At 37.1% G+C, this 26,743-nt stretch overlaps 1 protein-coding gene across 7 annotated transcripts in view; it reads right to left on the reverse strand.

Moving 5' to 3' along the window:
- The window catches only part of RGS12 (regulator of G protein signaling 12), an 84,865-nt gene that overhangs the window by 26,431 nt on the left and 31,691 nt on the right, over positions 1–26,743 (reverse strand). For 6 of the 7 annotated variants that reach the window (XM_064418806.1, XM_064418799.1, XM_064418805.1 and 3 more), the window contains 5 exons: positions 16,570–16,591; positions 8,264–8,433; positions 5,129–5,221; positions 3,872–4,015; positions 199–378 (listed from right to left, as the gene is read on the reverse strand). In XM_064418806.1, coding sequence (XP_064274876.1) covers positions 199–378; positions 3,872–4,015; positions 5,129–5,221; positions 8,264–8,433; positions 16,570–16,591 — 609 coding nt within the window. Of the gene's footprint in view, positions 1–198; positions 379–3,871; positions 4,016–5,128; positions 5,222–8,263; positions 8,434–16,569; positions 16,592–22,434; positions 23,183–26,743 lie in introns of those variants that run through there. The other variant, XM_064418804.1, reaches the window with a different exon arrangement.

The raw sequence follows: 26,743 nt of genomic DNA on the forward strand, positions 1-26,743 counted from the left end.
ATATCTAGAAAACTGATTCAAAGGCAAAGATGAAAAAATTAGTATATTCCTGAGTACATAAAATTTTGCAATTGTATTTGCCAGGATCTCTAACCACACATTTTAATTTTACTTTATATGTTGTCTTTGATTTTCTAAAGAACTTGAGAAACATTACTTAAAAGCACAGTTTTGTGATAACAACAATGCAAAAGTCACCTTTTTTGGTGTTGACATGTTGGACTTGTCTGAACTGACGCTGTGTTTGGAGGTGGGGCTGCTGGGAACACGCTGAGGATCAGGAAGAGGACGTCCTTCCACTTCAGCTAAGATGCATTCTTGGTAAAGAGGGGACTTCAGGAAGCGAGTATAGCTATCAAACTTCATCAAGTTAAATATCTGAAATTAAACCGCAATGGATAATGGGTACATACATTCCAGCAACACATCAAGAAAATGAAGCTACTTTGCAACAGGAAAGTCCCATCAAATTTAGGACATCAGGCTGCAAACAGCATAGGCATGACATTGGTTAGACCTGGCTAAACACACTGCACCCATTTTAAAGTAAAATATAATTTTATCTATTCCCTTATTACAGGTTCAGAAAATAAGTTATGATTTGTGCAAACTGCAAGCTGAGATCCTGTAGAGTCTTGACAACTGTGTTGACGCCATTCTGTGTGGAGCATGCAGCAAGCTGGCCATTTAAAACATTTTAAAGGTTATTACACTGGCACTGTATGTGACAGGATTAAGTTACACAAGTGTGGTTTAAGGTAGCTGTGAACAAGAAAAGTTTATGTTCTAAAACACACAAGTATGATATAATCACAATATGCAATAATACACAATGATACAAGACATACAAATTGCTGATGTGAGAAGAAGCTCAGAGTCCTTTGCAGCATATATAATGCTCACAGAGTCACAGAATCATTTAGGATGAAAAAGACCTCTAAGATCATCACATCATTAACCCAGAACTGACTAGTATTAACAGTAAGCCACAGCCACGTGCCCAATGATAAGGAAAAAACCCATCAGTATCTCTGGATAATCAAGAAAACAGTTTACATTCAATGATCTTTAACCACAGAGGAAGAAAGCAGATCTATATCAGGCAAATATCTGAGGGTGATTTAACCAAAGCTAAATTTATGAAAGTGAAAAAGAGCTTTTTCATAAATGCTAAATAATGTTTAAATTTTTTGTTCCATTTTTGGAAACCTGCTGTTTTAAGTGAATCCATACTTTTACCTCTATATGTTCTCCCATGGTTCAGTTCATCTGAAAAAACAGTATGAATGGCTACTTCTTTGGACATGACAAATTCCCCACAAGCAAAGGAAGGTAGGCACCACCCAGAAGGTTCTGGCATTCCAAAGAGTGTAAAGGAAAGTCCATCACTGAGACTGAGTGGCCCATTTGCAGATGGAAACCACACTTCAGACTGTGCAGACACACCCTTCTCAACTTTGGGCTTTAGCCCAAAATTATCTTGTAAACAGCAAGATAGAGCAGAGAGAACTTGAATCTACAGAGTCACAGAAACCTAACTCAAACTGAATGCCAACTTCCAAGGTTTTTACTTTCCCCGTTGTAAATTCCTATTCCTGCTTAGGCTGCCTTTTAATGCACTCTTTCCACAAGGTAAGCTATGGAAAAATACTTCTGTATATGCTAGCTTTGACAGTCTGCAAATTAAACATACTTAACACAGCAAAAAATTACAACCTTTTAACTTTGCTGGACAGAGTCATGAGCGGGTAACTAATTTACCTTGAGCTGATTATCATCTGCCCCATCTTTCTAGCCCACACTACATCCATGATTTCCTATATTTAGAATTATAATCATATTTACATATCTTAATGATTTCTGCTTGTTGAGAAAAGGCTAGCAGATGCTAATTCTTGTTCTTAAAAACGAGAAACATATATTTTAAAAGCTTAATTTGAAATTTTCACATAAACAAGAGTAGAAAAACTTACATCCATTATCAACTCTACATGAAGTACATGCTAAGTTATTCTTATTGTAGTATGTTCAAGTGACCTACATTGTCCTCCATCCAGAAACACTGAAAATGCTTGTTCTTATTCAATTTACAAAAAGGAACAACATCTTAACTAGGTACTTTGGCTGCATCCACACTGCCATTACAACCTCTAACAACAAGATCACAGACAAATTTGTCAGGACATGGACAGAAAGCAACTTTCAGGGGTATTCCCAACAGGCAGTGCTTGAAAAGAGAATGGCCTGAAAGTGTTTCCAAAGCACTTTCCCACACACTTCTGCCACTCCTCTGCAGCCTTACAGCAACACTCCCCATTCCCCAGCGTCACACTCATCCAACCACCACCACAGAGCAGCACCCTTGCACCCTGTGGTCAGTGCTCAAATCTAAAAAATCTTGTGAAAGACCACAAATGCAGAGCTTTCACTTTATTAAGGTTGTGTCACCACCATGAGCTGAACTTAAGGTTGTGTCACCACCATGAGCTGAACTTTGAGAGTCTGTGGGTGTGTTGCAGTAACTACACAACCCACAGCTGTGTGTTCTCAAGTGGTGCCATCCACCAAGACCACAAACTGGCCTGCAGAACCACTCCCTGAAACCAAGAAATTAAGGGCCACCAAGCAGCTGATTCCCCAGCACTGACCTCAGCCAGGCAACACACCACCAGCACCTCAGACAAGCTCCAAGGCCATGTCCTGCAGCAGAAGGAACTCTCATCCTGCCCCACTTCACTTCTCAGTGAAAGGAGTGGGTCTGACTGAGGGATCTGACTGGGGCACTGACAATATGAGATAAGAGGTCAGGTACAGAGAGCCCTCTTGGCTGGGACTGGACCCACAGCAGGACTTCTCATGAGAGTTTTCTCCCTCATTGTAAGCCTTCCATCTAAAAATACAGCATTTTCAAAGGGACAAAACCTGCATCAACCCTGTCACCTGACTTAGCAAGACACCCTGTACTCCACCAAACAAATGGGAGAGGATAAGGAGGAATTCAGGCACAGTCTCCACAACAGCAGGATGACAAATGCATGAAAAAATGTCTGGGAAGGTGGTGACTGGTAATTCCCACAGAAAGCTCAGGCTTGGGAGGTGCAGAAGGAGTAGCTATAAAGCTGGAAGCTACCAGACCAGCAGTCAGACCTCCCTTTCTATCTATCTCCACTTTGCAGGAGGATGACACTGTACCCTGCTGCTCAGATTGCCCAAAAGCAATCTGTGGTCTGAGATCGTGTCCCAAGACTGTGGCCTGGTTCATTAAAGCTATGGCCTTGATTTCAAAATGATGATATCAAAACTACTATTAATAAACTGGTAGGGTGGAAGAACTACCAAAGAGATGACTTAGGAAAAAAAAAAAACCTAGAAACTTTAATTCTATAGGAAATGTAAAGTGTATCCTGTTGTTGCATAACTGTTCTGATTATCAATAATTATTTAAAACACATCCACTTCAGAGGTCTTCAGACTCCAAGAGTTCTAAAATCTCTTTGCCTGACAGTAGTACTAAAGCCTAAGAGAAGAACTCCCTTAATACAACATTTTAAAAACCAAAACTAGACACTATTTCTGTATTCAACTCTCCACTAAAGAACAGAAAAGCAGCCATATGCAAACACTCTATCAATGGTGCTGCAACACATGGAATTATTTACTTGTATTAAACCTCCATTTCAATGAGTACTTTTCAGATTATATTTTAGTTAAGTGAAAATTTTCTCTCCACATAACAGAAAAACAGCCAAGCAGCCTTTTTTCTGTTCTTCTAACAGAGTCTAAAATATACAGCATGTAAAACTATTCTTATAGATTATAAAGGAAAAGATAACAGGCATAAACATAGAGCATTCATGGTTACTATGGTTACCTGAAGTTGCTGTTCCTTGAACATATCTGGATGGGGAGAATTGAGAATATCATCTGCCAGCTGTGCCTGGCTGTCAATATTAACTGGGGTTGTAGCTTTGCTACACAAGAACTTACTGAAGATCTCCCGAGCCCTGTAAGAAAGCTACAGAAAAAAAAATGCTAAATGTATGTTGGTTTTAAAACTATATTTTTAGCTAGGCATGTTTACAATGATATATTCCACCCAAAAATAGATAGCCACTCCTGAATCTTTTATATATGTATTTTTCATATAACAGCTTTTGCGAGTTTTAAGCACATAAAATAGGGTTTTTTCTTTATGATTACAGGTATTCATCAAATATTTCTTGAGCAGTAAAAGTTGTCCTCCAAATAAAAATTAAAATAATCAAGCAGTGAAGCACAGCAAGTATTTTTTAAAATGAGAGTAGTTTTTTTTTAGATTTTTAGACCTTTTACGTAACAGTTACTATTTAAATACATCCTCTAAGATTAAATTTCTAGAAGTGAGAAAAAGGTAAATATATATATGAATATTTACAGTCAAAACCACTCATTTTTAACTTGTTTTTTTCAAACACCCACATCATGAAAATAATGAAAAACCCACCAAGCTGAGCCCACAGCCCTTAAGGGTGGTGTTGAGAAAATACTTTGTTTGAAGACAGAAGAAAGTAGGGAAAAAAAACCTCATTAGTAGACAAAAGAGTTAAGAGAGACTTGGAAGGTGAAACTGTTTTCACCACATAAACCTGACTAGATTTAGCTGTGGTGTAGACAGAAGTGTTGCCAACCTGCACAAAGTTCAAAATTCACCTAAACTGCCTGACCAATGTAGGATTCCCTCAAAAGGATGAGATGGAGATTCTCATAATTTGTGAACAAACATGAGAGCCCTGCCCTTTGAGCAGCAGATAATTAAGTTATTTAGAAACACAGTCTTGGTTGGTGGAGGCAGTCTAGCTCAAAGAGTGCAAGAGGTCTTTCCTTGACATGGTGAATTAACTTGCTCTGCACTTCCAACGGCTGCCACCGTTGGCCATTTGCAACACCCAGGATACCTCACCTCATTCTTACAGTTTGCACTTTGCTGCAGTTTGAACATATCCAACATCTTAAATTTAGGTCGTCCCACCCTATTTCAGTGATGTCACAATACACAGACCAAGCACAGCTCCATTAATTTCAATAATCTTGAAGGAATAATAATTTTTGAAGAAGCAACACAAGGCACTGAAATACAACATTGACTTACCTCTTTTTTATCATGTGCAGGTACATGGTTAAAATATTCACAGGCCTGCCAAAATAAAATATTTTCTTCACTAAATTCTTTCCGTAGAAATTCCTAGGGGAAAAAATAAGCAAATAAATAAATGTCTCAAAGAAAAGTTACTTGTCAGCTTAAAAAACATATATATAGTGCTTGGAAAGTTTACATAAATGTAAGTTTTCAATCGGTCTCACAATCCATGTTTTTTCTAAAGTAAAAATCAATATATGTCCAATACATACCTGGTGTTCCCCCTCTTATTCATGTCTTTTAAAATGTATATAACTGAGAAGAATACATGAACTTACAATCAAATAATTTGCAAGTACAAAATTTGAAATGTCATGCTAAGTAGTGCATAAACTGGTGAATACACTTTAAATAAAAATTTAAATAGTTTATAAACTACATTTAAAAGTGACACTGTAAACTGTCTTTAATTGCAGTTCTACTGACATAACAGAATAGATGTTTATCAAGAAGTGCCCATAGTCAATCCTGGACTCATTACAGTGTCTTTCTGTATCACATGGCAACTTTAAAAAAAAAAAAATCTATCTCTGTTCACTGTGTTTGATGTGGTTACATGGTTTCTCTTTGGAAAATACTCACTCAGAGGAAAATAAAATATCTCCCAGTACAACACACAATAATCAGGACATTGATATTACAGCATCCTAAAGTCCAAATGAACACTGGTACTGATTCAATTGGAAAACTCTACAATTGAAAACTGTCCTATATTCAAATCTGTATAATTCAATATTTTCTCCGCATCTTAAAGGCATTTTAAACATCAGGGGAAAATAAAGATATAAAAAAAATTAACTTGATCCACCACAACCTTCACGCAATCGTCGCATGGGTATCAGTGAAGCTTCCTTATCATACAAAGCAGGCACAGAAAGCTGTGTAAGAACAATTTCCACAGAAATAAGTTTATTTGTGCTTTTCAGATTTACATAAGAGTTTAGGGAGTCCAGCTGTAAGAAAGCAATTGAGATAAACTACAGTAGAGGGAATCTAAATGCCCAAGCAAGCTCTGAATTTACAGTTCTTTAGATACATAAGCTGAGACACCAAACACATAAAAGAGAGTAGTCAGGAAAACATTTCTGCACTTTACATGTAATTACATATTTAAAGAGAATCAAATGAGTGAGCAAGAATCAGAACACAACTGCCTACTTCCCCCTTGGCACACTCCCTGTGAACCCAGAGTCCATCTCCACTTGCTTCCTTGTGGCCACAGGATTTGGGCACAACTGTCCAGCAACTCAGCTTCTCCAGGAGGAGGATAGATTCCAGCTGGAATATCAGGCAGCCAAGCAGGTGTCACCCATGGCTGGGAAGCTGCAGAGGTTGGTCTGAACCCCTTGTGAGGAGAGCCTGCAAACAGCTCTCACCTCCTGGCTGACTGCTCTGAGCAGCAGCTATTATGCAAAGTGTGACTATTTGCAAAACATGCAAAGTCTCTCCTTGTTAGAGAGCAATTCCTGCTCTGTGACAAAGCTGTCCTCAGGAAAGGCAGATGCTGGATCCCACATGCACCAAGACACTTGCTATGGAGCCATAAATTAAATGCTGGTGCCTCAATGTTCCTGGATACTGGCAGCAACCTGTAACTGCACTGTGTTATGGCAACCAGGTTAATAGATCTAAGCAATGGCTTTGGACATCAACTGGGCCTCAAGAAAATGGTGGTGCACACAATAAACTTTGACATTCCCTAATCATTTTTTTAAAGTTGGTATTTCTTTAAGACATGTGCTTTTGCAGTGTTTGTAAAAATAAGTTCTAATTAGAATAAAATACAGGGGGAAAGTAAAACTTCCAGAATATCTGAGGTTGGCTTTTGCTGAAATTAAGTGTATCTTTAACCTTTTAATCTGAACATTTATTAAAATTATATGAGCTACTTTTTACATTTATAATGTAAGTTTTGAAGTATCATAGCAGCTAAAAATTTAATGCAGCAATTTCCTAAATGTACACAAGTTTACCAGAGGTTTATAAGTAGAACAAAGTCAACTGAACTTTCAGTAAGAGCCCCATGAACTACATCGTTTTTCAGATGAACTCTAGCATCAGATCAGAACTGTAATTTTTCTTCCGGCCTGACAAGAAGTCTCAGTATGAAAGCAGAAATGCTATTAACTCTCAGACTACTCTGCTAAAATAAGGAACACAATATCCAGAATGTATTATTTTGCTTTCCTCTTCTCTGTTTCCACAAATAGATGTTCACTGTTAATGTGGGTTTTGGGTTCCCCCACCAGTTAACTTGGAAGTCTGCTTATTAGCCATTCTGATCTCTTAATACTTTTGTATCAAGCAAAAGAGACTGAGTTACTGCAGATCCAATCATCTACCTCTCCTATACCCTTTTTCTCATATTCTCATTGTGAAAATTACTTGGGCAGCACAAACTGTCCCTGTGTAACACATTCAGAATCAGCAACACGCTCAGTGCAACAAAGCAAGAGTATATACTCTCAGTTTCCTGGCAAAATAGAGATGATCCTATTTACAATAAATGTGCTGTGCAGAATAGTATTTATGTATTACAAAGTATTTATGCTTTGGAAATACTCAGCATTACTCCTTCAAGTTGCAGTTTTAACCATTGCTCTTAACTACCATAACTACTTCCAAAAAGTACTTCTAAAAACCTTTGCAGGAAAATAAGCCCCTCTATCATTGAAAACACCTTCTATGTGGCTTCCAATGTTTCATGAGATGGATGTAAATAACAACCCATTCTTAGGAAACTACCGAAAGTACTTCCTTCTTCTTGCACAAAGGCTACAGATAAAAAAAAAAAAATTTTAGAAAATGGGGAAGCATTCTAAAAGTTCCCAGTCAACGCCAAATATAGAAGTTGTTTCAGGTGAAAAGGGAAGCTATGCAGAGATGCATGGCAATTTAAATATTACTATGAACTTTTACTCAACTGTGTAAACTCAGAAAGATGCTCGAGTAACAACAGAGCATGAATGAACTCCTGTCTCCTGCCCTGTGCAAGGAGAGTGTCAAGAAAAAAAAAAAGAATACAGGAAAATTAGTGCAGCAGTAGGAGGTATTTTGAAAAGCCTCTCACTGTCCCTCAAAACTCACCGAAAAATATTTAACACCAACAGAGTCCTGAAGAAGCCGCTCAAAGGAAACTGCCCAGCTTGCAACTCTCCGCTCCCGCAGCCGCCGGCAGCTCTGCACGCTGGGAAGGCTGGCATTGCTGCTCAGGCTGTTCTCACTGATGCAGTCCTTCAACTCAGTGCTATTCAGCTCTGTCAATAAAGGAAATTACATCTGTCAATAAAGTACTATTCACTTGTACTCTTCAGGATTGTTTATTTGGTTTATCACGCCTCCTGCTCAAGCTCACAGCGGTGCAGAATTCTAAATATCGCTCTCCATTTTTAGTAGGAGCACCTGCATAGAAAAAAAAGACCCCAAACACCTCTCAAGTGTCTTCTGTTTCACTGCAAAGAAAATTAAATGAGTGTTGTAACAGCAGTCCCCTGACAGAAGCAGAAGGGGCAGGCCCAAAACAATTGTTCCACAAAATAAAATACATTTTCCTCTTTCACTCCTTCAGAAGGTTATCCAAGGAAAGCTGACCTTCAAGAACCCGCTGTTCACCAGAATGTGAGCAAAAACCTATTAGGTGATAGGAGACAGCAAAATTTCATATACACTTAAATTGGTAGACAGGCAACCTCTGAAATTTTGCATGGAAATACAATATTCCCATTAATATTGAAAATTTGGAATTTTTCAGTATAAATGGGAAAATTAATTGTGGAAAAGAACATTAGGAAAATGAGATAGTAAGGGATGCCTTCCTCATCCACAGGAAGTTAGGGACATCAAACCATAGATCCTCCATTTATTATGGTTTTTGATAAAAATAAGGATCCCTTCAAGACTCCAGCCAACATACTGGAATAATCTAGAGACTCCAAGATGAGAAATTACCAGATTCTTTAGATCTTGAATAAACTGAAGTGATTTTTTATTCTGAGAAATAAATTAACAAGAACCCATGGAGAATTCAGGGAAACACACACAAAAAAAACCCTTGTGTAGCAAGCTAAAAATTTCAAATATTAACCCCAGATCATCTTTGTCATGTCAGTAAACAAAACAGGCACACAAAAAGTGTCCAAGTGGCCATTTGTTCACAGAAGTAGAAAAGATAAAGAAATGGCTGCTCTAACTAAGAGACAGAACTGCTTAGAGCAGGGCTCTATTCACAGATTTGTCATTTACCTCTTGAACACCCTTTTACAGGATGGTCCCTCCAACTCCCAGTGTACAGAAATATAAAACTGGTAATGCTGAGCTCACAGCTGCACACTTCCTAGAGGTGATATGAGGTTTAATTCCTTGTGGAGACACAACTAAAGCCTGAGCTACCTGGTCTGATCTCCCTGCTCGAGCACGACAGGTTGCACACAGAGAGATGCCAAACTGAATGAGATTCTTTGATGAAGAGACGAAAAAATCACAGCCATTCAATTATTTGAAAAATTATCAGTAACAGATGTGAGAAAATAATACCCTCAAATTAAATAGATTGTATATTCAGCAATTTTACGCCAAATGGAAAAACAAGTATGCAGCTCACTAGAAATTCAATCTGTTGGAGAAAACTGAATTCACAACCAATCAGAAATGGACTGTGTTTCACAGGGCTGTTTTTATGGTTTTCCTCAGTTAATCACTTAGACTAACTAAAGCAATGAGTAATTTCATCAAAAAGACCCTACTGTATACGCTCTCCCAAGGTCTCCTTTCATGTTAGAAGTATTTGAAAGCACTCTGCATTTCCAAACTTCATGTTACAAAACAATATTGTTCCTCCCTGGAAGTAAGAGCTTTGAAAAAATGCGCCATTGAAAATAGTTAAAAGCATTGGAAAAAGTGATAAAGATAGTTGTAAAGATAAGAAAATAAACATTTTTAAGAATTCCAAAACCTCATTTTTAAACATATTCTTAGCTCAGAAATATTCACTAAGATGTAACAGTTAACTATTCTGAGTTTCTGGAAGCAAAGCTATTTTTTAAGACATAGATACAAAATTACATGAGGGAAAAACAAAATGTAAGTTTGTATTTTTAAAAATGATAATATTTAAGGACACTAGTAACAAATCAGGTATATAAATAACTTTCTTTACCTAATCACCATATAAATCAAGACTAATTACCAACACTCAGCAAATAATGCCAAATTTTCTTATACAAATATTTATTCACTTTTTCCTTTAAGACATATGAAAGAGCAACTGTTAACTTAATTAGAGAATACCTGGTCCCCAGAGTGAAACTATTGTGAAAGAAGTTAACGTGAATCTGAAGAGAATGATATCTAACTTTATTATCTGTAGTATTTTGCTTTAACTCTGCAGGTGGATATGTTCTATTTTACAGTCCAGGATATAAATAGGCACCCACTTCTTGATAGATCTGGAACGGTTTCAGATACTGCCTCACTCCTGGAGGGTTCAATCCCAGTGTTCTCCAGTAATGAATGATGAAAATTTCCTTGTTCCTTTCAGGCAAAGTCAGAAAGGCAAACTCATGCCACATCCCAAACCCCTGAAACCTACTTGGCTGACAGAGAGAAATTAGGGAGCAGCCACACCAAGAGCTCAACTCTGGATCCCGGAGTCACAGTGCCTTAGGACTCAGAAAGGATTGGGAAGTGGCAGGCACAGCAATCATCAGCCAGTCAGCATCACCTCCCTCCCAGTGGCAGGCATTCAACTTCCCCATGGCAGCCGGGAAACCAAACTGCAATTACAGCCTCCAGTGTTTACACCAGTGGGTAACTGCTAACTACCTTTAATTGCTACCAGCTGCCTGCTCTCTCCAGCTCCTCAGAGTTACACTCCTCTGAACTGCACCGGGTTCTCCCTCCCCTGATAGGCTTCCGACTCTGGAGATCCCATGAAAACAGATGAACCAAAATAAGACTCTGTTTCCATCAACCAAGGAGCTACTAGCACAGGTCTTCCAATATGTTAACACAGCATTAAGGGATTACTCATTCCCAGTAAGCTGTCTCTGTTATGGTAGATTTCATTCAGGTAATTCAGACTTTTTTCAAATAGAACTATTTTAATTTATACTTAACCCTGGCACAGCTTTGGATTCCTTTTATGAGAAAATGTAGTTGGTTTGCTTTCAAAATCTGTAGAGTTTTCTGCTGTGGTACCCATCAAGCTGAAAACATACAGAAAAGGTTGTTTGCCAAAATAGGCTTGGTTATTCTAGTTCTTTAACCACCCAGATCATCAGTAGCAATTAAAAGAGTTACAGACTAGTGTAGATACACCATTTAGAACTGGAGAAAAAGAAAGAAGGAAAAACACTTCCCTGACTCTACCATTAGTACCCATTTTATCCAAATCACACTTAAATGAAGACTGTATAAGGCATAATTCCTGCTCCACTCCTCTTGCACAGGAATGTCTCCAATGAAAGCTCCAGCATCAGGTTTCCTGACTCTCAGAGCTCATGCATTCCTAGGTACAGGCAGCCCACCTTGGAAAGCAGGAGTGGGAAAACTTTCCAACCCAGTCACATATTTCTTCTAATGAGCCCTCTGTGATGGTCATCAGAGGAAACACAGAGCCCTGACTCCCACGCTCACATGTTCTCACCACAGGGCTGTTGTGCAAAGTGGACTCCTCCTCTTCCACCTCATGAAGTATTTTAAAAAAGAACAGGAGCAGGTGAGAATCTCAGGATGTTTAATGTGAAAATCCCAGCTCTGCATGAACAACATGAACTACAGCAGTGCTGGGAAGTTTCCAAATGCCTGCCTTCCTTTGTCATCACTTCTGGAAGCACTGACTTACCCTGTATTACCTGTAAAAGGAGGCTCCTTGGTCAAACATTTCAAATCCCAGGGACCTAACTTTATTTTTGTTCTTATAGCAACCATGCCTACTGAGGAAAAACCACTTTGAGAGCAAACTCATTTAGTTTCATTTATTATCTTTTGGAAATACAGAACTGACACAGAATGCTATCTAAAAAAACACAATATTTTGCACTTTTTGTGTTTATATATTCTATGGAGGGTCTTGGTTTTATTTATTCTACAAAAACAGCATTATGTAAGAAAATACAGGCATTTAATAAAATAAGTCTTGAAAGCATTCAGGATAGGATGGCTTCAGAAGTTTTGGTTTAGATAATATAAAGCCTGAATACAATAAATGGAAGCTATTTTGTATGCATTCGTATGTATTTTGTATACATTTTTCAGGCTACAAATACTTTTTATTGTCGTGAGAAGCTAAGCATATTCCTCATAATCACAGGAACGTACACAAATCATATAATCGCTAAATACATTACCTGGATAAAGCTGGTAAGAACCACTGTGGTGCCACTTAATCAAATACTTCAAGCCCTTCACTGAAAGCCATCCTTCTGAATCCATACCAAGTTCAGCTGCAACGTCCCGGAACCCATTGGGTGCAGATTAATCTCACTGTCCAGCACATTGTTTGTTCCTCTGCAATTCTGGGATGAGAGAAGCTAACAAAGTTCCCCACAGCAGCTCCTGGGAGCTTCAAACACCATTCTAAACAACTCGATTCCTTCCCTCGTTGCTTCAAGCAGAGGGAAGCAATAGTATACTTAACACAAAGCATTATAAAATGCTACATAAATAATTTAAAGAAAAGACCTTTTGCCACTGCTGCTAAAGGAACTTGAATTATTTATGCTACAGTGGAACACAGCTACAGTGAGCACGCACCACCAGCAGAACTGACAAATAAGTCATATACCTACTAGAGGAAACAATCCATCTGTATTTATAGTGCAAAAAGCATAAACAGTGTTTTGCTTTGTTTTGCACTTCACTGCTAATTTTTTGCCTTACCTTCCTCAGTTACTTCTTAAAATACAGTTTTACATTATTTATTACTGCAAACATCAGATTCCTTTCAGAAAGGTCTTTAGGAACACTTTTCATTATGAAAATTCTGTCCATGTGATGAACACTAAAAGCAAAAATCAGCCGAAACTACAGCAAAGTAGTATCTTAGGAAAAAATGTGCATAGAGCATCTGCTAGGCTGAAGTATTTCAGCTTTGTGGGACTGATCTCTGAAGGGAAGAGCAGGTGAGAACTGACTCAGACATTCTCACTAGCTCAGGTACCTCACTACCTCTGTCTGGGAGATGAATGATGATGGTACTTCTGTTATAGATCCTTTGACCTTAAGGTTTTTCCTTTCTGAAGTGCCTTCCAGGTATAAATAGCAAAGTCAGACATTAGCAGGGGCCTATTGATCATCCCTGTGACAATTCAGATGGCACAGTGCTCACAACATCAGGCACAGCCTGCGTGCTGTGTACACACTCCCACAGTCAGCAGCAAAGGACAGCTTCTGAGGTGGGAAGTAGAGAAACCTGCTAATGACAGGTCACTGTAGTCACATAAAATGGTTCCTGCTACTCCTAGGGCAGAGGTGCTGCATGTTAGTTGATCTACTGCAGTAATCTTGCATCTAAGCTTTATTACAGTTTGCAGTCTGATTGCCTGCAATTCATTACACAAATCAATTACAGTTAAGAGCTGCCACTGGTCAGCACATCTGGAAACAACACTAATTTACATGTCAGCTATCTTACAATGCCCAAGTGCAGTTTTGGCTGATAAGAACATCCCAGCCTTGCACAAACTGAGATGTAAAATAGAAAATAAACACAAAGGGGTAGATGGTTTCCAGGGCTGGGCTCTAACATAATAAAAGCCATATCACATAAATCATCATTGACTTCAGAAAGAAAATGTACAAAGAACTGCTGTGCCTCCCACCATACTGAAGAGATGTACATAAAGCAACAAAATTGCTTTTTACACAGTAATTTTCTTCCCAAACTAAAGCTTAACAACAGTATTTATAGTATCTATATGTACAAATAATATTAATTAATAATACCAGGCAGAAGAGAAGGTCCTGGAGAGACCTTAGAGCGCCTTTCAGTACCTAAAAGGGGTACAAGAGAGCTGGAGAGGGACTTCTGGCAAGAGCAGGCAAAGGGTAATAGCATTAAACTGAAGGAGGGTATATTTAGATTAGATATTAGAAATTTTTCACTCTGACAGCAATGATAACACTGGAACAGGTTGCCCAGAGAAACTGTAGATGTCCCATCCCTGGAAGTGTCAAGGCCAGGCTGGATGGCAGCAGGGCTGGAACAAGTTGACCTCTACAGTCCCTTCCAGCCCAAATCATTCTGTGATTCTGTGATGACAAAGATTTAGTCTAGGAAGGGAAGCATGCAGTGCTGTACTAATGGTTACACTGGGGAAAATTTCTCTAAATTAAACATACCCTAAAATGTGTGTCTGTGGATCTATTTGTGTATTAGTGAGATTAATGAAAACTCAAAAAAAATTCTGCACTGTGCCATACTAAATGAAAGTAAATGCTGGAAAATAAAATTCATACATGAATCAGAATTATTTACTCAATGCAGCTCGAGGTGAATTAGGAATTTATTTAATTTCACTTTTTCTGGTTACAGTCTCTCTGGCTCCTATTTTTCCAACCCACTAGCTGGGTACTTAAGCATTGATTCAATATTATTCAATGTAGTTCAACTACCACTTTCTACACAAATTATACCCCTTCTTAAGTAGCATTTAACAATGAAGAGAGAGTTCATGTTAAATTCTGAACTAACTAAAAATAGGGAATACAACTAAAAAATAGTACATAACTTCTTGGCTTTTTTTCACCTCTGTGACCATACATGGCCCTTAGATTTCATGAGCTCAGAAAAGTGTACAGAATTAATTGTGAAAACAGTTATCTAAAGATTTGGAATAAGACACAAATCATACTGAAAGACCTGAAAATAAGTGGATTTTTTAAAATAAATTTTCAGCTGGCAGGATAAAAATCTTGACATTATTATTGTATGAGTACTATCACAGGGATTCCCAAGTCTGGATAGGCAACAAAAAACTTTCATTAACACAGAACAAGACCCCTCGTGGAGACAAGACAAAAGTACATTGTGTTTTACCTAAGAAAAGATCAATCAAATTTTTGCTCCTCAACTATGTACACAATCAGAAAGTCTGTGGTCTGCTTTGATTTTTATATCAAGAAGGTAACATGTGGGGGAAAAAAACCCATATTTTTCCCAGAAAAACACAGGCTATGTTTTAAAAATAGAAAGCAGAATAAAGACTATTATTTTCTGGTTTGTTGTTTTATCACTTTGTGGACAAGACAGATACAACACAGAGTCTGCTTCTTATCCAGACAGAAGTATAGTAAATCATCAGACTGTGTCAGCAGGACAGAAGGAGAATACCTGACAAAGTCAGCCACTGGAAAATGGCTCCAGCAAAAGGACCAAAACAGAAATGTTTTTCTGAAGTGCAGTTTTAGTCTTGCAAGGAATCAGAAATTAAGATATGAAGAATTTTTCTAAATAGTATTGCTAATTTTCATTTACATTTCCATGTATTATAAAAGAAATTATCATTAGCATTCCAAGTATTTTTTCCCAATTTCACTGCACTGATTACAGCAACACATCTTGTTCCCTTTTGCCCTTTTTATTTAATACATTTGTCTTGTAATGTTGTCAAAGAACAGCAAATGCAAAAATACATGAGTTTTTCTGCAGGATCAAGTGAACCAACTCCTGCCAGAGAAGACAAGGAGAAAAGTCCTCGCCTTTATACCCTACATTACACAAATTCCTTTATTCCATTAAGGAAGCCTTTTTAAACGGTTTCAATTAACTTCAAAGCTTCAGAGAAATCATCTTCTAATGTTTAACAAAGAGTGGACATCCTTTAAAACATTAAAGGCATGTTAAAATCAAAACAAACCAGCTTATGTTCAATAAAGAGGAGTTTACTCAGAAGTACTCCAGAAATGCAAGAGCTCCATGCTGGGATTTTACAAATATCAAATTACTTACCCCCTTCTCAAAAACGATCACATTTAAGAAAGTTCAACCTCAACAAATGTACCAACACAGCTTACAACTCAGAAACTAGAGCATCTCTTTAAAAGCAAACAAGGTATGTAAAGGACAATAAAACAGAGAATGAGATTTTATCTACCATCCAATTACACAGAAGTCTACCAGCTCTGCCTCTATTATTATGAATGAAGAAGCCTTGTTTTAATAAAAATGTGCATATATAAATGTACCCAAAAAATTATTATGCAAATAAACCAGTGAAAGTATGTGAACACAAGGCTGCAATATTTTCACTGGCACAGTTCCCAAAGCAGCCACAGAGTTCTGCACCACCTTGGACTTACGTCTTGTAATATATCACATAATTTCCCACATATTATGTTGCTTAATGTGGAAAATTGATTTTTCATTATAAAAGTAAAAACAAGCTTCAGCTTACCTCCATCAGAAACAGTTGCTGACTGCAATAAAAAAGAGAAAGAAAAGTGTTACTGAAGTTTCATGGCAAGTATCAGAAATCTCTGAGATTCATTTAGTATTTGCAGTATTAGCTACTTTTATCATCTTATTAATAAGTGATAATATTAGAGAGGAAAATCTAAAGAAGCCAGCTGTTATTTCTCACAGTTGTTTTCTCCCCAGCATGAAATTCACCCCTTTCAACCACTACTGTCCAGGGATTTCAGCCCACCAATATTTATTGGAAGGAGAATTTCCTGCTGGGGTAACTACACTGCTCCCAAAAGTCTTTCTTAGAGGGGCAGAGACAATCAGTTGGTACTTGTGACAAGGTAGATACCTAAAACTGACCTGCAAAGACTGGAAAACACAATGAATTAAAACAACACCTCATGCACTTTAAATTGCTGTAGTGTTTGGAGATATGTGGCATTAAAATGAAAATTCCATGTTTTGTCAGTCAGGTGACCCTAAAAACTTTCCCTGTCAGTCACTTCTGACTATCACAGAAACAAAAGGATGTTCAGAGTGCTTGCAATAAACCAGAATTTAACTTCCAATAAATAAGAACTCCTCATCACCTCTACCTATTGTACATCAGATTTTCAAGGACAATTAGTATTCTAGTGAAATGTTGAAGTTTATGTGCTTATCTACCCTAGACTTCTCCACTTTCATCATAAATGACCTCAAGGCATCTCACACCTCATTAAATCTAAGTACTGATCATTTCCCAAATAGGTACTCCAATGCTTGAACCTTGACACTCAGCTGAGTGAAGTATGGAGGACAAATGATTTTTAGATTTAAGTTTGCATTGTTTGTTTAATGACTAACAGAAAGTATTTTTATTTCAGTTTGGCCAATCTATTCTTGGTCACTGAAAGTGTCCTTGAACATTTCGGAAACCTTCTAAATAGTTAAAAAATACTCTCTTCATTTGTAATGCTCATTAAAAAGCTAGGAAATAATGTCCTACAGTATCTAAAATTTCTTCAATGTCAGAAACACACAGAAGAAAAAAAGCACAAATATAAGCAAAATTCAAGCTAACACCATAGTTTGTATTTTTCATCCTTGGCAACAAATAATCCCATTCTTCTTCAAAATCCACAAAAAAACCCTTTAGTAATATATTATCCTTTATTTCTCTCTTTCACTGCAGGCTCTCACCCTGATGTTAACACTCTGAAGAAATTGTTACAAAGTGGGGTGGCCTCACCATTCCCATCACCAGGAGAGGATCTGAGCTAGTCTCTGGCACAAGTGTTCTGGGACTTTCAAAGTCTAAACTAACCTTTGTTGACCTCATTCCCCTGGTGCTAGTTCAGATAAAAATATACCTCTCATGAAAAAGATTTTAAAAATGAAAAAATGGTGGCATATCTTACTTAACTACATAAATGCTTCTGGATCTGTGAAGCATAATAATATAACAAAAAGGATCTCCAAGCATCTCCCTTTAAGAGCTTTGTTTCAGGTATCAAAAACATGGTTCTTGTTACAGTCCTTCAGTGGGGCTTAGGACATCTTTTCTACTTCTATTTTGCACATAAGCCTAGTGATCATGTTATAAATTCAGAAGCCATCATTTAATTAATGTAGGTAATTTAGAAAATTTAATTTGCATTACTGAAATCTGGTTTATAGATGTGATTGCTTCTAATTTCTTAGCACATCACTGTACAGTACAGTTAATGAATAAACAACTTCAATGTCATTTCTAAAAGAACAAGGAAAATGATGACTCAAAGTAAAGCAATAGTATCAGTTTACACATTAGACAGAAAAAGAACCCAAAGTCCTTTTAAAATATCTATATTTTAGGAATGGTCATTTACTTTGTTAGCTTTCATTAACCTAGGTTGAAACACCAAGTACAATTCTTCATGGTTTTGAAAGGTATGAAGCAAAATTATTAGGATTTTCATGATAGCAGAAAGAATATTCATACTACTTCTGTCAACAACGGGGAAGTTAACAATTATAAAAGGTATTTTCACGAGAAAATGGTGCAATTTTATAGAAAAGCTCAATAATGAATGGAGAGTTTTATCTTGATCCATTTAGCATAAGTTAATGCAGTGAACTTTCTGCACACCACAGGTTGGTTTTGCATGTTTATTTTAAATTCTTTGTCTACTGCATGTTACTTAGGTGTATCAGCATTTTAAAATCTCTCCAAGCAGGGCCCTAGTAATTTTTATGTTAGAACATTTTAGAAAAACACCTATAGGAGGAATATATTTTACTACAGAGTCACTAAATATACCTATTGTGTTCCAAGCATAATCCTTTTATTTCTATAGATCACAGAATAAAATAGATTTTGAGAACATTTCTTTCAATTCATCTGTGTAAGTAAATCCATCTAATTCAATAAAACCTAAAAACTAAAGCTTGTAATTACTGTGCAAGAATTCATATTCAAGTAATATGTTCAAATTACGTTTGTGAGTACTCCGAAATCTCAGTTTAAACCTGTCAGAAATTGCATGCAGTCCACATTCAGACAAAGAAGTTTCTCTTCTAAACTGTTCAGCTGAAACTTGTCTAGATTTGTCTTTGAAAGGTATAAGTTGCAAGACCAGATTTTTTTAAATACTATGATGATCTCATTTTAAAAATACAGTTTATGTTTGGGACTTTTTTTCATTCTTCAGCATTCGTGTTTCCCACCACTGGAGGCTCTTCAGGATAAAACTGGATCTACTACACATAAAAAGTTGGATTATTTGATGAAATTTAACACTACACATATATTAAGAACCACCTATTGAAAAATATATGTATCAGAAGCTATAAAATTGAAAAGCTCCTGTAGGGAGCCATTTCAGAAAGAGGGGGAAGGACAGGGCATGACTCTGTGCCAGTTAGGGCTAATGTGAGGAATTTTTTTAAGTATTTAAGCATTTTATTACAAATGACAGAACATATATGTGGTAAATGTACCTATGAGCTATCATCCAGAGATAATATCTAATTGGATGAAACCATCAAATCTTTCACAACCAGATAAGAACTGAAATTTCTTCCATCTTCCAATTACCCGAGTTACCAAACTGGTTTAGGAAAAAGCCTCTGGTATATACCAGGAATTTGATGGCAACACATTACCAAAATTTTAAAAATAAATCTAATTTAGGAAAGCCAAAATGCCTTCACGGGAACTCTGCTTGCTCATCTCACGGATTAGCAGCTGGGTTACACAGACACTCACACACCCCACAAAGCTGGGGGATGCAACTCTGCTCCAGGGACTTCAGGACAGGGTCTGGATCTCTGTGATTTGAGAGGGAAGCTCAGTGGCAGGGCCAGCAAGTGAAGAGTGCCTTCCCAGTTACCATACAGCAGAAAAGATGCTCTAGGTCCCTCTAAACTGGGAAATGTTGCAACATATATTTGATAGCATAAAGTTCTGAATAAGAGAAAACATGTTACATTCCCCTCTGCATCATCTCTCTTTGCTAGGTGGAAAAACCAGAAGGGCCTGTGAGCTTTTGATGTTGTGTTCAGGATCTGCTAGCAACAAATCTAAAATAGTTTAAGCTTACAATAATTATCGGGGAGAAAACTACTTTGTGAGTACCTAATTCTTTTTCCCAGAACATAAGTAGACAACAGAGTACCTTGCATCAACAGCAAGGTACAAAGGGAAAGAGGGCATAGAGGAGAACAATTCATAAGGCTGAAAGTTCATAAGGTTGGAACAGGCTGTATCTTTTAGCTTTCATTCACATGCTAGATGTCTGCACCTCTGCATGAAGCTTGTCTGATGACATCTTTCAGGTGACAGAAACTCTTATCCATCTTACATGTTCCAATTTACATGGATCAGGTCCCAGAGAAGTGACTAGGTACTGTCCAATTCTGCCATAACAACATCCTGCAGAAAACCAAAAAATACCCCACCTATAGCCCAGGCATTATATTGAGAAAAAAAATCCATGTGTACAACTACCCAGGTAACACAATACAAAAATTTCCTTTCTCTCCACCTCAAGATTTGTCACTCAAGTCGAAGTCATGCTCAAATACTGGAGTAGAACAAAGGGAAAGAGGGGGATACTGGCAGGGGTGGGTGACACATACTGGGAAATGCCAGGCCTTAGCAATAAAATGGAGCAACATGAAATCATCTGTGCCATTACAGTGGGGGTGAGTGCCTTCCTGAGCCAAGAAAGACATCTCTGTTTCCCACTCCTGAGACACAGAGGGTGAAATCTGTAAGGAGAGTGAAGATGTATTTCTCTCCCCTATTCTAACAATGACAGAATCACAGACAAAACAGAACCACTATTCTTTTCCTGGCCATCCAGAAAGATTTGGAATAAAAGGGATTAAAAATGACCTCTCTGTCTCCTTTCCAAAGCACACTTTCTTGCAGTACAGGCATCAACTTCTTGTTGCATCCAAAGAATTCTCTGAGTGCTGCCAGAATCTGTTACTTACCCAGTACAACATCACTTCACACACTATTTTATAAACTCTCTGTATATAAGCCTTTCAGGTTAGAATCGCACACCTAGCTCCACCAACCTTCTAAACTAATTTTCTCATATGATTTCAGTATAGAGGATAATGCTAGGAAATCTGCTGGGTTCTGAACATTTACAGGCAGAATACAAAGAGCCAACTTTCAAACATTCTGTCACTTATCTCAGGGAAAGCACAACTCTCAGCTGACCGTCTGCTTGCATCTAGCTTTGTTCAAACTACTTCTTAAAGCACCTGAAGCAACTTCTCCTTTTGCCAAGATATGTATTATGAGCAAATCCCCAGGTCTTCAGTCACATTACTCCAAGATTTACATGATATATAGGTATTTTCAAATATATTACAGCATCAACACAGTTCATGCCATGAACTCCAGTGGACTCTGGGAGGGGAGGGAGATCGTGCCTCAAAATATGTTATATACAATTCTAACATTTTCAATAAAAAATAAGGCATATTACTCATCAATTATTGCTCGTTTTTCTTTCTAATAAATAATCTCAAATGTACTTCTCACCTAAAAAGTAGCATAACACTGCAGGCTTTTTATCCCCATTTCAAAATATTATTGCAATTAATTTCATGATTTAGAATTCTTTGAGAAGAGTGCCCCTTCAGAATGCCACTTAAAGGAGGACTATTACACAATTTCACTTTTCAATTCTCTACCACTAAATTGCATTTGTAAGAGTTAACACAAAAGCATTCCATATGTAAGAGTTCTGAAGAAAAACATACTGCACAACTACTGTACAACAACTTTACTGAATACATTCCATATAATTTTGTCAAATATTTGAATCTATAAAAACAACATATGACGAATAAATGATGTGACATTTGGAATTCCTTTAAGAAATAAATGTCCAACTTTTTACCCCAAACAAAACCAATCTCATCACAAATAAGTGCCAAATCCATCCCTAAAATTATTTTTATACAGCTATATACAAAATATATACAGTCTTACCTAAAGATATAACATTGATATAATGGTACAGAAAGCATATACAAAATACATTGCACATGATGAAATAACAGGCACACATTATAAACATACTGGGTTTTTAGCTTTATACATATTGGGCATAGTTCATAAATACATATCAAAATCTCAGTGTTAGTTAGTATCAGAATATTACTTTTCTCTGAGAATAAAACCCAATGTTTGCATTTACAAAGGAATTTTAACTCAAATACTGTTAAGTAAAAAAGCTTAAAGGCTAAGCAAAAAGCATTCTGAAGCTGATCCCATTCTTCTCTAATTTCTTGCCAATAACAATAGCCTATTCTAATTTCTCACTACAACAATGCCTTGCTTTAGCTAAATATAATTCATATCACTTACCCGCTCCTCGTAAGAAACAGCAGTTATTTTTCCTAGCAGCACTCTTCCTAAATTCATCTTCACTTAATATGGAAAAAGCATTTCCTTAACACGTCGGCTTCTCAAAGATTAAACTAAAAAATTCAACGCTGTTCCATGCCTGTACATGCCAGTAAAGTTTAAAGGCATTTCGTATGAAGTTCTATTTTACTCCCTTTATGTTACCAATAGCAACAGGCCAATGCAGGAAGCTGTGGTTCGTCAGGGATTCAGATTAGATCTCAATTATCTCTCACCAGAAAAGCTCGATCATTTTATATAAATCATGCTGATTGTATTTGAGAACGTTTCCTATAACAAATCAGGAAAATAAAATGATGCTGAACCCTATGGTAGTCCTGTATTCAATAAAACAGATTTCCAAGACAGTTTCCAAAAAAACACTAGTTAATCACCCTAACATTAGTTAGAGAAACATTTACATAGTAAATCACTATTTTCAGAGGTTTACATAATGCAAGCCAGAACAAAATAGGACCTCAAATAGTCCATTCTGCCTAACTTTTCAGCAGTTATCACTGTAAACTGCACATAAAAATCTGCAATACAAGGAGACTTGGCGCATTTCATTAAACCTAGGAGTAGCCTCTTGTCACTAAAGACAAAATTCTTCTTGCAGAAATCAACTTCTATTCTGCCCTTCCTCTCTCACGACCTGAACCTGTGCTCAGCTGGTGTCAAGAGAGTTCTGTGCACAGAGCCTCAGGAACCGAGAGCAAAATAGGCTCCTTGTAATGAAAGAGGGAAGTGCAATTCACTTGCCTGTGACAGCGGTGTCTTCAAGAGACTCTATATGGAAAGTACAGCATTTCAGGAAGTTTGCTGCTGTCCACAACAGTGACAGTACCTAAATCATTCACTGCTGTTATTTTTAAAGCAATCAGAACATAATTTTCTGCTAAAAATAAACACCAGAATTGCAATCCGGGAGTGATTATTGGGCATTTTTATGCTAGTGGGATGTCCTTAAGCCCTAGGTGGACGTGCTAGTAGTCATTTAGGAAAGAGGAACTTTCTCCCTTGTTCAGTACAGCATGTGGAACCCCTCACAGCCATGCAGTTCCTAGGCTGAGCCCCTAATACAGAAACAATCCTGTGAAAAAGACAAATGTTACTTGGAACTTATAAAGAGAGAAAATGAGGAAAGAGAAGAGACTTTACCCAATATTTCACTGACTTGGTATATCCAATATGTAAAAGCCTGCACATCTTCCCATTTTGCACTTAGGATGAAGAGACTTGGTTAACAGAAAAACTTAATCTTCTCAATTTAATTTATCAGGGAAGAAATTTAATTCCCTTGCAGATGAAGCCTATTCTAACTAGAATATTAGAGGCATAAGCCAATTGCTGTGATGGAAAGTTAATTTTTTGATTGATTACTTGTTTGAATAGGCACACCACTGCAGTTTGGAATGTTCCTATAAGTGTTTAATACCATGACAAATGCAATGGAAACAAATGGGTGGGTAGACAGGAAGAAGTGTGTTTTAATTTAAAACTACAAATTACAGCCTCCATTATTCCAGGATTTCAGAAGGAAGTGCCCTATGGTACTTGCATAGAAGAACAGTTTTACTGTGTGTGGATAAGTATTCAAAAATGTGCAACTTCATAAAGAAAAAAATGCCAGAGCTGATTCAACACTGCATTTTGTTTGACACTAAACCAAGTGGGATGCAGAATGTATTTTCACTGTCAATACTTTAATAAAATAGCAACAATATTACAAATAATCAGGCGCATAATAATCACAAATGGATCAGAAATGCTTGAAGAACTTTCCTATGAACACCCCTTTGGGGTAACACAAAGAGGACTTTTATCAGCAGCACTTACACTTAACACCCAACCTAAATCCTCTAGGAATCACCTAGAAGGACCAAAAGTACTTGTATAATTTTAACAGGTGAGAATCTTACCCATAAGAAGGAATAAAAGAAAACTGACCCCACATGCAACAGTGGGATGTAGCTGCAAGACCAGCAGCTCCCTGGAGCAACTGCAGTGAACATTGTTGGGAACACTGTGGGTGGGCAATGCTTTACACATTCTAGGCACTGTAAACCTAATAATCCCTTCTTTTAAACAGACATGAAGATATGTTGACTTTGTTTCACTGAACTAAGCATTACACGTCCATTTTTTTTCATACAGCAACTCAACTAACACTGAAAAATAAGCTCTTGCAATTAGGCAGCAGCAGTTCATGATCATGGCTATGAAGTGTCGTGTGGCACTGAAAACCCTTTAAAAAATTCATATCCCTCTACATTTTTGCAGCTTATTTCAGCAGCTACAGATATAAAATCTTGTGATTTTGCATAGCATATTGGTAAATTGGGCAGGCAACTCAGAGGTCAAAGGTCAAAAGCAGAAGGAGTGCTAATTTGCAAAGCTATTAATGGAAAGTGTTAAAATATGGTACAACAGCTTTAAAAGCCTTATTCAGCTACAGCAAAGACGACATTTGTAAACCCACATCCATCTGCTTAGGAGCTAAACTGTGGGAAGGGGGAGCGACCCCAGATAAGGCTGATCTGTTTTTTTCTCCTACCCTCCCTTCACTTCCTGCTCATATTTGCTTTTGTACATTTGTTTTCAGAGCAGAAAATGCTGAAGAGAAAGAGCGAATGACACGGAGCCTGGATAAGTTTTAACTTGTCAGATGATTAATGGGATTTATTATATCCCTGACTCCTAAAAGAAGAAAACACACACAAAAACCACCAGGCAACCAGAAAGAGGCAATCCCCTGGACCAGCTCCTCGTCACACAGAGTCCTAAACTAAATGAGACATTGGCAGAATGCACCACCAAAAATCTTAAACCTCATCAAGTATTGATTTTTTAAATGTCATATTAAAGTAACAACTACTTGTGTGACAGCCACATTTTAAGAATATGCTTTAGCTCACTGATCCCAGTTACCGAAATAAAAAGCAGGAGCATCAAAAAGCCTACACAAAAATTAAGAAAACTCTGCCACTAAATAAAATATTTTTCCCCCTAACTCTCCAAATTTTCTGTAATCTGTCTAAATATATTTTTGTCAATGATTTTTCAGCTACTCAACAACAAACAGCCCCCATATGTGCTACTGAGGAGAAGAGGAAAGATTCTCTCATTTACAACATTGTGGATTCCCTCTGTGAATTTTGAAATAAGAGTCCTTCCTGTTCCAATGCAATATTAACAAAAATATTTTGAAGCTAAGCTAGCTGGAACTTGCTGGTGTATAAATAAGTGAAGTACAAGCTGCCTTGTCGGACACTGAGACTTCCCCTACAGTAAATCCCGCGAAGCAGAGGGAATGATGCAAAGCACTGCTCCGAGTGCCCTCTGCTGTCTGCCACGCTGCTCAGACTCCTGTGCACTTTTCAAGTACTAAGTTCAAGATTTGCCATCCAGAAATCCACTCTAAAAAAAAAAAAATCTAGTTCTATGAGCCAAATTTTAAAGTTTGAAAAATAATTCTCCAGGACTGCAAAATAAAAATTGAAAAAATATACTTCTGCAAAAAATGTTGGTGAACAATTCCTGGTTTTATTTTCCCCTGCTGTTGATCAACATTTTAAGACAACTGAATTCTCTCCAATAATAAAAACATGCAGAAACAGCGTAATTTGCACATCCAGATGGAAGGTAACTTGCAGTCCAAGAGTAAACTAAATTTAAACTGCATATTAAAGAGGATATGATTAAGTGACAGATCACTGAAACACATTTAGTCACTTCTGAATTTCCTGCTATTGATGTAGCCCCTAAAAATTAACAGATTTTGAGGAAATCAATGTAAAAGTGAGAACAAAAATTACTATATTTTAAGTAAATAATGCATATAATATCTTAACCATGCTTTGCGATTATTTATTTCCCTCCTGATTTTAAAATATGAAAATTTTGCTGCCATACTTTTAGCATTTCAGACAATTTTATACTGAGATATATAGACAGAATAAGACTATAATGTAAAAATTTGATAACACAGCTAGTATACTTACTTGCAAAATAAGTGTTTTCTGAGCAACAACATGCTAAAATTGATCTAAGTCTCTACACCTCCGAAATTTTGTATTCTATAAATACCTTTCATTTATTTTCAGTTATTCTAATAACTCACACCATCTGGATTCTGTTTTATTGGATAAAATTCCAGATGTGAGAAGAAAAATCTCTTTAGCTATACAACTTTTAAAAAAAACACTGTAACATTTACAAGGCAACATATCTGTAAAGACATTTTTGCTTTACGGAAACACATGCAAAT

The sequence above is a fragment of the Passer domesticus genome, chromosome 4 (genome assembly GCF_036417665.1).
Source record: "Passer domesticus isolate bPasDom1 chromosome 4, bPasDom1.hap1, whole genome shotgun sequence".
Lineage (NCBI taxonomy): Eukaryota > Metazoa > Chordata > Aves > Passeriformes > Passeridae > Passer > Passer domesticus.